Raw genomic sequence first — 18,506 nt, 5'->3', positions numbered from 1 at the left:
TGTATTGAAGCTGTCTGTTTTGCTTGTGACATGAAAAAATAATTCAGTTGTGTATATTTTGTAGAAGCTTAGATCATAAGTGTATCAATGTTACAAATTAGCATTGCTCAGATACAGAATTGATCATGGTGTAGTACTTACCAATAAGATCAAAGGCGAATTAAAATTAATATTATCTAAACTGGGCAAGTTAAGAAGAGACGTGATTCAGACAATACACCGTCCCTTCAGATGTTGGGACCTTGGGTTGCGTTTCTTTGCTGAATCCTGTGTTCACATGCCTTATTGACCTGTTTCTATGCAACTGTTTATAACACCGAAGATGGCAAACTAAACTGGGGCAGGTGAAGGGGGAAACATAAGACTAAGGGTAAATTGAAATCTAGAATGGGACCTTTGGCTTCAAACCTCTCCATGGTCAAGGTGGAATTTTAATTGGACATATGGAGTGGGGCACAAGTCATAGGGTATGAGAGGGTATACAGGAATTTGTAGAGAACAAGAACCAAAAAGAGAACATTTGGAATAATCCTGTCTGGAGGTTTCAAAGGAAGGGTAATTTAAACCACAGTTATGCAATCTTTTTTTAAAAATCCAATAGTGATTGGCCATAAATTTGTTTTGGTAGCACCATATTGTTGGATGCAATGAGCACAATATTTATTAATACACTTACTCAATTTAAATTATAAATTCTGAGTCTGCCTTAGATGTTTTCTTGGGTTCAGTGGTTTTAGTCCTGCAAGCTACCCTTGCATCTTGCACTGAGGTGTGTGCCTATACCATAGAAGCTGCGGCTAAAGAGATCAAGGGGTATAGAGAGAAAACAGGAGTGGAATACTGAAACTGCATGATCAGCCATGATAGTGAACGGTGGTGCAGGCTCAAAGGGCCAAATAGCCTACTCCTGCACCTATTTTCTATGTTTCTATAATACGATAGTATAAGTTTGGCAATAAGAACTGTGCTCACTTGCCATCTGAATTGGATGTAATCTACTTCATGTTTCAATAGATGGACTGCATACTTTCCAGCAAGATAGAGTTCAATACAAATTGATAAGCTGCTTTACTTTGGAGGCAAGTGAATGCACAGTAGTTAAAAATAAAATTTGGTTAAGTTCAAACTGCTCCTTGTGAATTATTTTTAAAATAGGACCCTACAGTGCAGAAGGAAGCCATTCTGCCCATTGAGTCTGAGTCAACCACAATCCCACCTAGACCCTATCCTCATAACCCCATGCATTTACCCTAGCTGGTTCCCCAACACTAAGGGGCAATTTAACATGGCCAATCCACCTAATCTGCACATTTTTGGATTGAGATGAAACCGGAGCACCAGGTGAAAACCCACACAGATACAGAGAATGTGCAAATACCCCACACAGTGACCAAAGTTGGGAATCAAACCTGGGTCCCTGGCACTGAGGCAGCAGTGCCAACCACTGTGCTGCCCAAAATGCTCCACAATGTGTAACTTGATATTTTCCTTAACCTTTTTTTGGTCTGATGGTTTCAATGTGAGCTTTCTCTCATGAGGCTGTATTGCAGGAATTTGCCAGTGGACCCAACGATCTGCTTCCCGCAAATGTGTTCTCAGCAGACACCCCAATGCTGTGCTCAGAGAGAGGTAATCTTAGTGACAAAATTGTGGTTGTTTGCTGGGATCCTTTTACATTAGCTCTTATATTTCAGATGCTTAATTTGGATCCTTATCAATATTTTTCAGTTCTGCTGTTCTGTGAATTTGAACTCAGAGGTTCAGTTAATTTAATAGCATTTATAAGGCATCAAAATTTCACCTGTGTTGGTGTGGTCAGAATCTCTAAACGTGATGGGAACTAAGAATTTGCCGAACTGATTATTGCGTAACTCAAAGGCCTGAAGAGCATTCTGTTTGTAGAACTGGGTCAATGCTGTCTAAACCAGCTAGTGAAGAATTAACATTTTAATGCTCTTAAGGCTTGTAAGATTATAAAATATCAATGACTAGTAGTAAATTAGCTTAAGTCAATTGGGAAACTGAACAGAAATAACTTGGTTTCTAAAGACTAATGGAAGACATGGAATAATATAATAAATGGGACAGTGCCCGTTTTTCATTTATCCTTGTATAGTTTCATGAATAATATTTGAGAATTTGCTGTTTGTGTGGAATGTTCACTGGCATCTTGCATTCAGTGAAGGAGTCTGAAGTTACAAATTTGTTTTGAACAGCATTAGTAATTTAAAGCTAGATTTTAAGATTTGTAAAAAAAAGTATTAGTTGATCTTTCGCCAATTACTGTATTATGTCATTTATCTTTTAGTGTCTTGGTTTTTACTTTGGGCTTTAAGTTTTCTCCCACTTCAGCACTGGTAACTTACTCTGATATTGACCACTAGGTGGTACACGTGAGTATTCTAAGAAACATTCCTTTCCAGTCATTCTCTTGTGGGTAATCACCTTGACACTTAGCTCTTCTCTGGCCCAAAGGGCACAACTGATATCAGGAAAGTGCCAGTGATATTTTAATACTTTCTACCTTAATATTTACAGTGCATAACATTGATGTCACTGGTAAAGCATTTTCCGTGTATTGGGTTAGATAATATCCAAAACGCAGCAAGGTAAACTGATGGTTCACGATGGCTAGGCTGTGTCATTAGAATGGATGATGGTCACCTACCAAAAGAGACAGTCTGGAGGATTTGATGGTGCCAGTAGACTGGTATAAAACCATGGTACGAGGATTCATACAAATGAAAAGTCTCGTGCCATACTGACTTTAATGACTGGGAATGATCTGCCCATAACTGGTGTTTGATGCCAAAATCTTCACTTGAGTATGGAACTTTGAAGAACTATCATCTGATTGCTGCAGTAAAGCACCAGTGCTATAAGGAGCACATGGCAATAATTCCTGTATAAGAGAATGATGGCCTGTCATGTTCCCACAGCAACTGGTTATGCCTTGCTCGAATTGGACTGTACTCCATCTGAAGATTTGTGATAGATGAGCAGTAAATGTGAAGCAAAGAAGATAAAACAGGCACAAGAGAATTCCATTTTTGACCTAACTAATTGGTTTTACAATCACTGCAACCCGGCAGCAAAGATGTAGCTTGTGCCAACAGGAGAGGTTATAAACAGTACACTATCTCTGTAGCAGGAAATTCAGTGATCAGTGTTAAGCTAATATTTTCGGTGGGTGTTTGTCCTCTGTCCTTTTTTGAATGTTGTGAAAAAATCTATTGAAGCAGCTCATTTCCTAGCAATTGTTTTCCATTCTTCATTTAACTTGATGTTATACATCTCCATGCTCCAGTTCTAGTTTGTGAACATACTGTGATGAAAGTACGTATATGTATTGATGTGTGTATGTTTGTTTAAAAATTCAGCTTTACGCTACAAGTAGTCAGTATGTCTGGGAGGAATACAGCTCAGATGCTGGGAAAGCAGTATAATTACTTATTACCAGTAGTTATGTTAAGTAAAGTTAATGGGCTTTTGTTTATTTAAGTTCCACTGGGATTTCTACTTAGAGTGATTGACTGACAGGGTCGTGTAAAGATGTGATTTATGAACAGAGGAAAAAAGCTTTTGCAGAAGTGAGTTTGAAGTTCTGGTTGGGGTTTGTTTAAGGACAGAGGTCCTCAAGGTGCTGTCCACAAAATCTCTCTGAAATCGTCAAGGCTGTTTTCAGTCATTATCACAGGTATATTTATGGTTGCTAATTGTATTTCGTCTGTAATAAACAGTGATAAGTTAGAAATTTGAGTTTCTTTTAATGTTTAAATACTGTTCAATGGGTAACAGTTAAGGTGCCCTATTTATTTGTGTCAAACTTAATCTGTTATTTAATAAATTTACTTTTACTATAACAATTTATCAGTGGAATTATTCTTGGAATGAAGTATCCTATCCTCTCATTTATTGCCAAAGTAAAAAAAATTGTTGGAATCTATTCTGGCTTCCTAATGTAATTTGGGATTTTGATCCAGGGCCCTAACAATACATTGACTGCTCTATGCATCCTAAGATTTGTGGAAATAAGGTGATAAAACGGTTGAATAAATTTTTGCTCTTTTGCCAATATTACGGCTGGCAAATAATTTTCCCTGTGTTTATTTGGAAATGTAATTTGCCCTGCTCCATAAACAGTTAAATCAAGGGAGTGTGAAAATTCCTCCAGAAATAACCTCCTCATGGGATGATGCGAAGGGACAGTTTCATTAAAGGTGTAAACAGGCTGTGCAGTCAGATGAGTGCCCCAGAATATTTGTTTAAACTGGAGAATAATTGATTTGTTACAAGAGTTTGAGGGCAGTATTCCAACATCCTGTTGTAAACTCTAGGAATAGACGTGGTGGTTATTCACTGGTTGGATGCTTCATGGAATTGATGTAAGATGAAGTTGATGGTGAAGGAATTACAATTATGATTTTGTCACTAGTTAAACACCTAGCAGTTCATCAGTGGGAAGTAGATGCTGTTGTTACATGATTTAGAAACCAAATGATTTCTGACCTTAAAGATTTATACCAGTCTGGATGGGGGCATGGTGAGGATAGTCCATGCAGAGGATGACTACAACAAATTATAGGAGAACATCAATAATCTTGCAAAATGGGAAAATCATTGCCAATTGAAGTTTAATACAGATAAATGTGCCATAGTAAAACATAGAAACTAGAAGCAGAAGTAGGGCATTTGGCCCTTCGAGCCTGCACTGCCATTCATTTTTGACCATGGCTGACAATCAAATTCAATATCCTGATCTCTTTCCCTCCTGCACTCTCTCCCTGCACCCCCCACCCCCGCACCCGCCATATCCCTTGATTCTTTTAGCCCCAAGAGCTATATCTAATTTCTTCTTGAAATCAGACAACATTTTGGCCACGACTACTTTCTGTGGTTGTGAATTCCACACATTCACACTCTCTGGGTGAAGAAAATTCTCCTCACTCGGTTCTAAAAGGTTTACTCTTATTCTCAAACTAGGACCCTAGTTCTAGACTCCCCCACCATTAGGAATATTCTTTCTGAATCTACCCTGGTCTAACACTTAGAATTTTATCTGTTCTGTGAGATCCCCTCTCACTCTTCTAAACTCCAGTGAATATAATTTTAACTGAGTTAGTCTCTCATATGACAGACCTGATCTTTCCACGAATCAACCTGGCAAACCTTCGCTGTATTCCCTGTATAGCAAGGACACCAAAACTGCTCACAATACTCTAAGTGTGGCTTCACCAGTGCCATATATAATTGCAGTAATACATCTCTACTCAAATCCTCTCACTATTAAGGCCAACAAACCACCTTTTTTGCCCCCTGTATCCTCGCGCTTACTTTCAGTGATGACTGTACAAGGACAGCACGGTCTTGTTGAATATCTAACGCTCTAAATTTGCACCCATTCAAGTAATCTGTCTTCCTTTTATTGCTAGCAAAGTGGATAACCTTATGTTTATCCACATTGTACTGCAAGTGCCATCCGTATGCCCACAAACTCACTATCTAAATCACACTGAAGCATCTCTCCCTCCTCCTCCTCACAGCTCACCCTCTCCCCAACCTTCTATCAGCTTCAAATTTGGAGATTATATATTCAGTTCCCTCTTTTCAAATCATTAATATATAATGTGAATAGATGGGGTACATGTTGGTGGAGATCCTGTGGTCATTGGGCTGTATCTCTACTTCTGAACCAGAAGCTTTGAGTTTGAACCGCACCCCGATACTTGATAGCCAAGGCAAGTGTGCTCATAATACAGCCAAATAGGTTGAATAGCAACCTGAAAATCTTTCCAGCACAGGCCAATAGCAGGCAGCATGGATGAGAGAAATTCCTGGTCAGCCATGTGATAGAAAGAACATTGCAACCTCTACCACCACTGTCATAGCTCCAGACTACAACTTGCACATGAATGTATGTTGCTATGGCAACCTGAGCTTGCTGAGTAAACTGGAACATAGCACCACGTTTTGGCTGGAAGAAAAAGGTGAATTGTTACTTGAAGATACAAGTCTAGGTGGGCTAGAGTTTTGGAGTATGAATACTTTTGGAGTATGAAGTTTTGGAGTATGAATACATCGCTCATTAGAAGTTACAGCACAGGTTGGCAAGGCCATTTAAAAAAAAAGCAAGCCTGTAACCAGTGGGGTTGCACATTATTTGGAGCTAGGATCACAACTGTTTACAATATATATTAGTGACTTGGAGGAAGAAAGTGAATATACTGTAGCCAAATTTGCAGAAAACACAAAAATAGATGAAAAGGCAAGTTTTGAGAGGGATACAAAGAATTTACAAAGAGATATTGATGGGTTAAGTAAGTGGGGGTAGGGAGAGGAGAGTTGACATGGAGTAAAATGCGGGAAAATGTAAAGTTCATTTTGGAAGGGAGAATAAAAGAACCACGTATTACATAAATGGAGAAAAACTGCAGAAAGCTGCAACATAAAGGAACTCGGTACTTGTGTACAAAATGCAAAAAGCCAGCGCACGTACAGCAGGTAATCAGGAAGGCTAATGGAATGTTGGCTTTTATTTCACAGTGTTGGACTGTAAGAGTAGGGAAGTCTTGCTGCAACTACAAGGTACTGGTGAGACTGCATCTGGAGTATTTTGAGCAGTTTTGGTCCCCTTATTTAAGGAAAGATATTTCATTGGAGGCAGTTCAGAGACGGTTCACTAGGATGATCCCCAGTTATGGATGGATTGTCTTATGAGAAAGAGTTAAACAGTTTGGGACTTATTGGAATTTAAAGAAATGAGAGATGATCTAATTAAAACATGTAGGACTGAGTAAATGCTAAGATGTTTCCTTCATGGAAGAGTTTAGGACCAGAGGACATAGTCTCAGCACAAAGAGGTGCCAATTTAATTCTGAGATGAGTAGAAATTTCTTCCAAGGGTTCTGACCTTGCCACAGAGAGCTATGAGGGCAGAATCCTTGTGTATATTTAAGCAGAGGTAGATTTTTGATCACAGTGAGTCAAGGCTTGCGGGAAAAGGACGAAGTAGAGTACCGGATCAGCCATAATTCTACTGAATGGCAGAGCAGGTTTGAGGGCTGAACAACCTATTCATGTTCCTGTTCCTGTGATCTAAGAAATCCAATGAGGAGTTCAGAAAAAACTTCTTTACTTGGTGCTGAAAATGTTGAACTGTCTACCACAGGAAGTGGTTGAAGTGAATGGTATTGATCCATTTAAGGGAAAGTTGAACAAGCATGTGAGGAAGAAGGCAGTAGATGGTTATGAGAGGGAAGATGCGGGAAGATGGGAGGAAGCTGAGTGGAGCATAAACTTCAGCATGAACTGGTTGAGTCACAAGGCCTGTGTGTACCGTATATCCAATGTAATTGTTTTATATTGTGACAATCAAGTTCTGCTGTCGTAAAATGCAGCCATACAACTATAGTCATTTAACAACTGTAAATGTTTAAACTTATACTGTTGCCTTCAGCTCAATTAGATTTTTCTTTAACCTTATTCTGCTCTGGACTTAGGGAAGTTAAAACTGCTACCTAATATGGTATGTTTTTTTCTTGGAAGTCAAATGGAAATAGCTTCAGAGAAGATACAGAAAGTTTGGAACAAACTAAGAGGGGAAAACAGAATAGAAAGTCTTATATGGGGTGTGGTTAATGAACTATGCCATGTAACTCCTGTTGATGAATTCATAAACTTGTGATCTGATGAAGTATAACCTATTAATTATCTGAATGTAGTTGTTTGCTAAATCTGGACTTAATGTAACTGCCAACAGCTCAGTTTTACTAGTTCCCAAGTTAGTTTCGATGCCAGTGGATAGCTTATTTGTTGGATGTTATTTGCCAAGGCAGTAATATGTGATGCAATTGCAGTAGTGTAGTGGTATTGTCACTGGACTCGTAACCCAGAGACTCAAGACAAGATCTGGGGACCCAGGTGCAAATCCCACCATGGCAGATGAAATTTGAAAATCTAATTGTCTTAAAACCCCACCTGGTTAACTCATGTCCTTTAGTTAGGGAAGGAAATCTACCATCCTTACTTTGTCTGGCTTGCATGTGAATCCAGATCCACAGCAATGTGGTTGATTCTGAAATGGAGAGCAGTTAGGGATGGGCAGTAAATGTTGGCCCAGCCAGCAATGCCCACATCCCCACAAATAAATTTTTAACAGCTTAACATTTGGGAAAATATTACTGTCCATCGTAAATATGTAATATTAGAGCATTCAGAAATACATAAAATCAAGCAGAGGCAGAAGGCTTCATGAAAGGGAAATCATGCCTGACAAATTTATTAGAATTCTGAGAGGTGGTACCACACAGGATATATAAAGGGGAACCAGTAGATGTCGACTTGCAAAAAATATTTGATAAGACACCTCAAAAAAAAGCCTACTTAAGATAAGAGCCATGGTGTTGGGGGTAGTGTACAAGCATGGATAGAGGACTGGCTAACTAATGGAAGAGTTGGAATAGGAGGGACATTTTCAGGATGGCAACCTGTGACTAGTGGAATGCCATAGGATCAGTGTTGGGACTGTGATTATTTCTAATATGGATTAATAACTTGGATAAAGGAAGTGAATGTACTATTGCTAAGTTTGGAGATGACTTAAAAATAGGTGGGAAGGCAAGTGGTGAGGATAAGAGTCTACAGAAGGATATAGATAGATTAGGTGAACAGGCAAAATTTGGCAAATGGAATATAATGTAGGAAAATATTAAATTATGCACTTTGGTAGGAAGAATAAAGAAGCTGAATATTAAATGGAGAGACTGCAGAAAGATGCAGCGTGGAGGAATTTGGGGGTACTTGTGCATAAATCAGAAGCTAGCATGCAAATTCAGCAGATAATTGGGAAGGTAGGTAAAATGTTGGCCTTTATTTCTAAGGAAATGGAGTATAAAACTAAAGAAGTCTTGCTAAAACAATATAAGGCAGTTAGACCAGACCTGGAATACTGAACAGTTTTTGTCCCCTTATCTAAGGAATGGTATACTGGCATTGGAGGCAGTGCAGAGGACTTTCACTAGGCTGATCCTGGAGTGGAGGGATTTTCTCATGAGGAACAGTTGAGGATGTTGGGCCTGTACATATTGGAGTTTAGAAGAATGAGAGGTGGCCCTCTTGACATATACAGGATTCTCAAGGGGCTTGATAAGGTAGATGTTGGAAGGTTGTTTCCTCTTGTGGTAGAGTCCAGGACCAGAGGACATCATCTCAGAGTAAAGGGTCTTCCACTTGAGACAGTGGTAAGGAGGAAGTTCTTCTGAGGGTGGTGAATCTATGGAATTATTTATTGTAGAAGGCTGTAAAGTCTGGATTGTTAAGTATGTTCAAAGCTGAAATAGATATTTAACCCGTAAGGGAGTCAAGGATTCTGGGAATAAAGTGGGAAAGTGGAGTCGAGGATCATCATACCAAACTAGTCATGATCTCGCTGAATGACAGACCAGACTCGATGGGCCAAATGGCCTGTTTCTGCTCCTGCGTCTTGTGGTCTCATGGCCTAATATGGTTTCTTGTGGAATGTATCCTGAAAATTGGAAATAATTTTGAAATGTGACCTTAAGCATTGACTTAATGATGTTATGCTTGCATGGAAACCATTCCAAAATATAAACGGATAGTTTGACTCCAGCAGGAGGTTCTGCAGATATTTCTGCAGTATTTCATGAAGTAATTCATCAATGAACGCAAATGTAATATGTGAATAATATTCCTACAGCAATCTTTTAAAAATAAGTTTTGGTTTTCTGCTCGTTTATTACGGCTTAGGCCGTTTGTTCCTTGAAGTGAGTCAATTTTAATTTGCAAAAGTTATAAACCCTGGAAAGTCTCAATATTCCAGTTATGCACTGTTTAATTTTTACATACTACAGGCTAGCTTCTGGAATTGCATAGAATGTTTAAAGTTGCATGTGACTAGCTCTTGTGAATATTGTAATATGGTAATTGTTCTGTTTATATCCCCAGAGAGTTTGAATCTGCAATGCAGTAATTTGCACAGTAATCTGTATGGTTATTTTGAAAATAAGTGCTATTCCACAGATTTAGTACTAAAATGTGTTTATTTTGGTTTTATTACAGAAATCCACAACCATGAACCAGGTTACCAACTCTTTAGGTAGGCAATTTTATTCTGTTTACTTATTTACTGAAACTACTTTGGCAACCATAGAAATTGCTTGTGAATTATTTTAGTTCCAAACACCCAATTTGCATGCCTTTCTAATAGCTAGAAAGGGAGGGGCAGTGGCAAGGAGGAGGGGTTGTGTGGTTGAAGATCATTCATCCTCACTCCAGGGCATCACCACAGCAGTACCTTGGTAAGGTCTGAGGCCCAACCATCTTCAGCTGCTTCATCAGTGACCTTTCTTCTATCATAAAGTCAGAAGTGGAGATGTTCATTGCACAATGTTCTGCACTATTTGCAACTCAGATACTGAAACAATACCTGTCCAAATGCAGCAAGACATGGACAATATTCAGATTTGGATTGACAAGTGGCAAACGTTTGTGCCACAGAAGTGCCAGGCAATGACCATCTCTAAGAAGAAATGATCTAACCATCATCCCTTGACATTTAATGGCATTATCGTTGCTGAATTCCCCACTATCGTCATATTGGAGTTACTATTGACCAGAAACTGAACTGGACTAGGTGTATAAACACTGTGGCTACCAGAGCAGGTCAAAGGCTAGGAATCCTGTGGTGAATAATTCACCTCCTAACTTTCCAAAGTCTGCATGGCACAAATTAAGGGTGTAATGGAATATTCTCCACTTGTCTGGATGAGTACAGCTCAAACAACACTCTAGCAGCTCGCATCATCTAGGACAAAGCAGCCAACTTAATTGCTATTCCTTCCTCACTGATACACATTAACAGCTACGTATACCATCTACAAGATGCACTACAGGAAGTCACCAATGTTCCTTAGACAGTACCTTCCAAACCCACAACCACTACAATCTAGAAGGACAAGGGCAGCAGATATTTGGGAACACCATCACCTTAAGGTTCCTCTCTAAGTCACTCACCATCATGGCTTGAAATGTATCACCATCCCTTCGCTGTCGTGGGGGTCAAAATGCTGGAACACACTCCCTAACAGCACTGTAGATGTACCTATGCCTAGTGGACTGCAGCGGTTCAAGAAGGCAACTCACCATTGCCGCCTCAGTGGTAACTAAGGGTAGGAAATAATTGCTGGCCTAGCCAGCAACATCTACGTCCGGTAAATACATTTTTAAAAAAATTTACCTCTGCATCGATGCTGCCTTTTCCTGTCACGCTGTTAACACTTTGTCATAGCAGTTGTTGTGCTGTCTGTTTCCAAGCTACCACTTTTTTTTTACTGTGACACTTAACAAGCTCCACTAAATCAGTGCTGCTTTGCAACTGTGTTTCCATGTTAGCTCAATACTGAACAATTCTGTTTCCTAACCACAGCTTGCCTGATAACTGAATGGATTTGGTTGATGTTAAGTCGACCCCTTGACTGAAAGAGGTCTGACAAGCAACAATTCCATTTCAAATTAATTCTTCCTTTTAAACTGCCATATTTCTAATTTTGTGTAAATTGATCATCAATAAAAAAAAAAGGAAACTTCCCCTGGTCTCACTTACGAGGCTTCGCCTACTTGACAAAAGTATTTTGCTGATACTGAATGTTTTCATAGAACAAAGAACAGTACAATACAAGAACAGGCTCTTCAGACCACCAAGTCTGTGCCAATACAGATTCTTCTTCAAACTAATATTTTCTTGCCTCTATGAAGTCCATATCCCAGTATTCTTTGCTTATTCATGTATCCAACCAGATGCCTCTTAACATTGTTATAGAACCTGCTTTCGCCACCACCTTCAGCAGCGCGTTCCGGACATTTCAGTACCTTCTGTTTGAAAAACTTGCCCCATACATCTCTCAAAGTATCCCCTCCCCTCCCTTTCAATCTATGCCCCCAAGTAATTGACCCTTCAACCCTGGGAAAAAGACTGACTATCCACTCCATCCAAGCCTGCAAACCCCCCACCCACCACATCTTCCTCCGCACCAGTGAAAATAGTCCAAGTTTGTACAACCTTTCTTCATAGTCCATATCCTCCAAACCAGGTAACAATCAGGTAAATCCCTTCTGCACTCTTTGCAATGCATCAACATCCTTCCGGTAATGTGGCAACCAAAACGACATAATACTCAAAAGTATGACCTAATCAAAGTCTTATACAGCTGCAACATGATTTTCCAATTCCTAAACTCAATGCTCCTACCAATGAAGGCCAGCATGCCATGTGCCTTCTTGACCACCTTGCCCACCGGAGTTGCCACCTTCAAGGGACTGTGGATCTGCATGCATAGATCACTCTATGCTAATATTTCTAAGGGCTCTACCATTTACTCTATGCTTTCCTTCTGCTGTAGACCTTCCAAATCGCATCACTTCACATTTGTCCAGATTAAATTCCATCTGTTATCTTTGAGCCCAGGTTTCCAGCTGATTTATATCCTGTTGTATCTTCTGGCAATCCTCTTCACTATCTGCTACTCCCCAAATTTTTGTATCATCTGCAAATTTACTAATCAGACCACTGACATTTTCCTCCAAATCATAAGGGACCTTATCGAAGACTTTACGAAAGTCTGTGTATACAACATCGACTGCTCTGCTCTAGTTAAGTTTTCTTGTCGCTTCCTGAAAGAACTCAATCAAGTTTGTGAGACCTCCCCTTCACAAAACCATGTTATCTATCGCTAGTAAGCCTGTTCTCTACCAAATGTGAGTCCCTAAGAATCTCCAATAATTTCCCCACCACCTGATGCTCATAGGCCAGTAATTTCCTGAATTGTCCCTTCTGCCCTTAAACAGAGGAACAATGTTAGCTACACTCCAATCCTCTGGTACCTTTGCCGTAGCTAAAGAGGACCTAAAGATTTTTGCGAAGGCCTTGGCAATTTCTTCCCTCGCCTCTCTGTATTCTGGGATAGACCCTATCTGGCCCTGGGGACTTGTTCACCTTAATGTTTTTCAAAACCTCCAATACCTCCTCCCCTTATTTCAACATACCCTAGAATGTCAACATCCTCCTTTCTACGCTCACCATCCACCACATCCTTCTTTGTGAATACTGATGCAAAATACTCGCTAAGGACTTCACCCACCTCATCTGGCTCCACACATCAATTCCCTCCACTGTCCTTGAGTGGACCAGCCCTTTCCTTCGCTACCCTCTTCCTCCTTATATACATACAAAAAGCTTTGGGATTCTCCTTAATCCTGAGTGTCAAGGATATGTTATGGCCTCTTTTTGCCCACCTAAGTCCCTGTCTAAGCTCTTTCCTGTTATCTTTGTATTCCTCAAGAGCTTTATCTGTTTTCAAACTCCTGAAATTGATGTAATCCACCTCCTCCTTTTTCACTAAGCTCACAATCTCTCTTCTCATCCAGGGTTCCCGAATCTTGCCACCTTTATCCTTCACTTTTACAGGGACATACTTGTCCTGAATTATTAACAGCTGACTTTTAAAAGACTCCAAGATATTGGATGTGGATTTACCCTCAGACAGCCACCTCCAGTCTACATTCCCTAGCTCCTGCTTAATACTGTCATAGTTAGCCTTCCCCTAGTTTAGCACTTTCACTCTGGATCTACTTCTATTCTTTATACAAGTATCATGAAATTTATAGAATTGTGATCACTGTTCCCAAAATGGTCCCCCACTGAGACATCAATCACCTGTCGAGGCTTGTTTTGCAGAACTGGGTCCAAGATGGCCCCTTCCTGAGTTGGACTATCTATATATTGCCTCAAGAAGCACTCTTGGACACACTGAACAAATTCTGTCCATCCAAGCCTCTGACACTAAAAGAATCCCAGTTTATGTTAGGGAAGTTAAAATCACCTATCACAACAACCCTGTTGTTTTCACATTTTCCCATAATCTGCTGACAGATCAGTTCCTCCACTTCATGCTGGCTGTTGGGAGGTCTGTAATGCAACCCCAAAAGTGTGATCACGCTGCTCCTGTTCCTGAGTTCTATCCATATGGCCTCACTGCATGATCCCACCAAAGGTGTCCTCCCTCTGTGTAGCTGTGACGTTCTCTCTAATCAGTAAAGCAACACTCCCACCTATTTTTTCACCCTCTCTATCTCGCCTGATGCATCTAAATCCTGGAATGCTAAGCTATCAGTCCTGTCCTTTCATCCAAGTCTCCATAATTGCCACAATATCATAGTTCCATGTAGTAATTCAAGCTTTGAGTTCATCCGCCTTATCTGTCATATTCCTTGCATTAAAGCAAACACAACTCAGACCATCTGTCCTATCTCGTTTTGTACACTCTCCATGTTTTATTTCTCTTAGCCTCACTGGACCCTTTCACCAAGTTCTCCACAATCTCTGTACTCTTAACTGTGGCCCTTTTTGATTTTTGTCTTTGGTTTCTCTGCCTTCCACTTTTCCCCTTATTGCCTTTTGTTTCCGTCCCCATTTTACTTCCCTCAGACTTTGTGCATTGGTTCCCATCCCCCTGCCACATTAGTTTAAATACTCCCCAACAGTACGAACAAATAGTCCCCCGGGGCATTGGATCCAGCCCTGCCCAGGTGCAGACCATCCAATTTGTACCGCTTCCACCACCTCCAGAACCGGTTCCAATATCCCAGGAATTTGAATCTCTTCCTCTTGCACCATCTCTCAAATCACACATTCATCTTAGTTATCCTGATATTCCTACTCTGACTGTGAGTTTCTACTTTTTAATTTAACTCCTAAACGCAGGGGACCCCCGCACTACCTTCCTACTTTTCCTCTATCTGGTGGTCACTCATTCCCTACCTCCCTCAGTAATTTTTATCTGCAGTGTGACCAACTCGCTGAACATGCTATCTATAACTTCCTTAGTATCATGGACGCTCCAAAGTAAATCCATCCACAGCTCGAGAACCATCAAGCGGTCTAACAGGAGCTGCAGTTGGACATACTTCTTGCACATGAAGGAGCCAGGACACTGAAGGAATCCCTGAATTCCCACATCGCACAAGAGGAGCATGGCATGGGTCTAGGATCTCTCGCCATGACTTAACCCTTAAGTTAACCCACAACTACTACAATGCCAAGAGAAAAAAGGCTGCTCACCAATAACCAATTGCTTACCTGCGGGCTGTGGCATCACGGTTTGATTTTTTTCTAGCTCTCACTGCCCTCGAGCCTTCCTCGCAGGTCCGTCTCTCCACTCCTCCCAAAGATGAGCACCTCCTTTCATTTGGAATCCAAATTTCCAGTATCATCAATCAGCTGCATCCTTTGGTCTTGTGTCACTTTCTGACCTTTTTTTGGCCAGAGGAGGAGGGAGGAAACACTAATGTAGAGTTTTGGCTGTAACCGCTCCTTGACACCAATTATTCTGCATTCCCACTTTTCAGTAGATGTGACTGCACTGACTTCTCCCAGAATGCACCTCAGTGAAGTCTCCCTGCCATCTCTGCTGGATGCTTTTTTGCCTGTTTATTCCTGGAGGAGTTGGTCCACTTCCCACTTTTCAGTCGAGATGACTGTGGCGACCTCTCCGAGTGCACCTCACTGAAGTCTTTCTCTGCCATCATTGCTTTGTCGTACGTGGCAGTTTCCTCATTGATCCCTTGTCTGATAAGGATATCATCTGCACAAACATGTCTTATGTACAGAAATTTTTTTATTCACTCATAGGACATGGGCGTCACTGGCTAGACTAGCATTTATTGCCACCATCCCTCGTTGCCCTTGAACTGACTGGCTTGCTAGGCCATTTCAGAGCCTAGTTGAGAGTCAGCCACATTGCTGTGGCTCTGAAGTGACATGTAGCCCAGATCAGGTGAGGACTGCAGATTTCCTTCCCTAAAGGACACTAGTGGGTTTTTTGACAATAGTCATCAGTAGATTTTTAATTCCAGATATTTTTATTGAATTCCATCTTCTGCTATGGTGGGATTAGAACTCAGGCCCTCAGAACATTAGCTGGGTTTCTGGATTAATTATCTAGCAACAACACCACTAGGCAAACTCCTCCACTCAAAGTGTGGTGTTCTACTCCTTGCTTTGATTTGTAGCAAATCCCAATTAGATGAGATACCTTGCGAAACTTTGTTAGTTCAGCCATACTTGAGTTTGGTTTGGAGGTGCAATTTGCTCAAAGCAATTGACTATTGGCAATGATTTTTCCATCCTGTTCTCTGACATGTGATTTTGCATCATTCCCCCATGGTGTAAACTGTCTCATTTACATATTCACCTAACTCTATATAAAGAGTCAGTCTCATGAAACCTGTGGGGAAGACGTTGGAAAAATGGCATCTGCTGGTGACAAAGGCATGAGTAAGGGTTTGTGTCCATGGAACTGAGATAGAGGTAGAGTTGGTTATATTATGAATGTAGAAATAGGGAATGTTGGCAAGGAATTGGATATTGATTGTAATGCTCAATTCAGGACTGAGAGAACTCCAGTTGCATATCAGTGGATAGAGTTAGGGCTGACATTCAGATCTGGGATTGGGTTTGCTTAGTGCCCCGAGTTTCTGATGCAGGCTGAGCATAATGAATTGCTGTTGAGTTCTAAGAAGTTGTCGCCACCATAACTTAATGGTGGAAAGGTATGTGACATTTCACTAACAGTTGTGGACAGTGGTGGAGCAGTAAGGCTAGTTATCAGTATGTGAGGGGCAGTTAATATATATTGTATTGGGGGACTGGGACTGGAATGCTGGGGTACACAGGAACTATCCATGTGGGCACAGGAAGAGAAATGGTTGTGGATGATGTACTGGTTTTGTTGAGATAGGTAGGACAGAAGTGATTTATAATTGCTAATCCTTCTTAACATTTTGTCCTCTTTCAGTCCAATTCTTCCTGCTGGCATCATATGTGCTTTCAATTCTGGTCACAATTTGACGTCTTCTTGTTGTAAAAGTAGTGGCAGAAGTTTGTGCCATGGCCTCACTTTCTGCGATGTTCTCTTATGATCCTTATCCTGATCTGCTTTGCATTTAGAAGTCTCTTGATTCCAATGTTGACTGGGACAGCCATAGTATTAGAGGATTGGATGGAGAGAAATTTGTTGAGTGTATTCAGGAGGAATTTCTCATTCAGTATGTGGATGGCCCAACTACAGAGGGAGCAAAACTTGACTTCCTCTTGGGAAATAAGGAAGGGCAGGTGACAGAAGTGTTAGTGAGGGATCTCTTTGAGATCAGTGACCATAATTCTATTGGAGAATGATAGCTATGGAGAATGATAGGTCTGTTCCAAAAATTAAAATTCTAAATTGGGGCAAGGCCAATTTTGATGATATCAGGCAGGAACTTTCAAAAGTTAATTGGGGGAGTCTGTGGGAAGGTGAAGGAACATCTGGTAAATGGCATGCTTTCAAGTGTGTTAACCACGGTTCAGGGTAAACACCTTCCTCTTAGAGTGAAGGGCAAGGCTGACAGAAGTCGGGAGCCCTGGATGACTTGGGATATTGAGGCCCTGGTCAAGAAGAAGAAAGAGGCGCGTGACATGCATAGGTAGCTGTGATCAAGTGAATCCCTTGAGTATAGGGAATATAGGAATAGAGTTGAGAGAGAAATCAGGAGGGCAAAAAGGGGACTGAGATTGTTTTGGCAATCCAATGTTTATACAAATACATAAAGGGCAAGGGAGAGAGTAGGGCCTCTTGAGGATCAACAAGGTCATCTATGTGCGGATCTACAAGAAATGGGTGAGATCCAAAATGAATATTTCTCATCAGTATTTACTGTTGAGAAAAGCATAGATGTTGGGGAAATAGTGATGTCTTGAGGAGTGTATATATTACAGAGAAGGAGATGCTGAAAGTCTTAAAGCACATCAAGGTAGATAAATCTCCAGGACCTGAAGAAGTATATCCCAGGACATTGTGGGAGACCAGAGAGGAAATTGCAGGTCTCCTAGCTGAGATATTTGAATCATCGATAGTCACAGATGAGGTGCCTGAAGATTGGAGAGTGGTTAATGTTGTGCCTTTGTTTAAAAAGGGCTGCAGGGAAAAGCCTGGGGACTACAGGCCAGTGAGCCTCACATCTGTAGTGAGTAAATTGTTGGAAGATATTTTGAGAGACAGGATCTACAGGCATTTAGAGATGCAAGGACTGATTAGGGACAGTCAGCATGGCTTTGTGAGTGAAAAACCATGTCTCGTAAGTTTGATTGAGCTTTTTGAAGGGGTAACCAAGAAGGTAGATGAGACAGTGCAGTTGATGTTGTCTACATGGACTTTAGCAAGGTCTTTGACAAGGTACGGCATGGTAGGTTGTTGCATGAAGTTAAATCGCATGGGATCGAGGGTGAGGTATCTAAATGGATACAAAGTTGGCATTTTGGCAGAAGCCAGAGGGTGGTTGTAGAGAGTTGTTTTTCAAACTGGAGGCCTGAGACTAGTGGTGTGCGTCAGGGATCAGTGTTGGACCCACTGTTATTTGTCTTTTATATTAATGATTTGGATGAGAATATAGGGGGC

General features: G+C 40.8%; 1 protein-coding gene across 1 annotated transcript in view; it reads left to right on the top strand.

The window, feature by feature from the left end:
- Nucleotides 1-18,506, top strand: part of abraxas2 (abraxas 2, BRISC complex subunit) — a 32,512-nt gene that overhangs the window by 4,099 nt on the left and 9,907 nt on the right. Inside the window, exon 3 of the mRNA XM_080205667.1 lies at nt 10,078-10,114. Within this exon, the coding sequence (XP_080061793.1) occupies nt 10,078-10,114 (37 nt within the window). The remainder of the gene's footprint in view (nt 1-10,077; nt 10,115-18,506) is intronic.

This window comes from Carcharhinus amblyrhynchos, chromosome 17 (assembly GCF_965287045.1).
Source record: "Carcharhinus amblyrhynchos chromosome 17, sCarAmb.v2.hapA, whole genome shotgun sequence".
NCBI classification, from domain to species: domain Eukaryota; kingdom Metazoa; phylum Chordata; class Chondrichthyes; order Carcharhiniformes; family Carcharhinidae; genus Carcharhinus; species Carcharhinus amblyrhynchos.
This window is presented reverse-complemented; position numbering and strand designations above follow the sequence as displayed.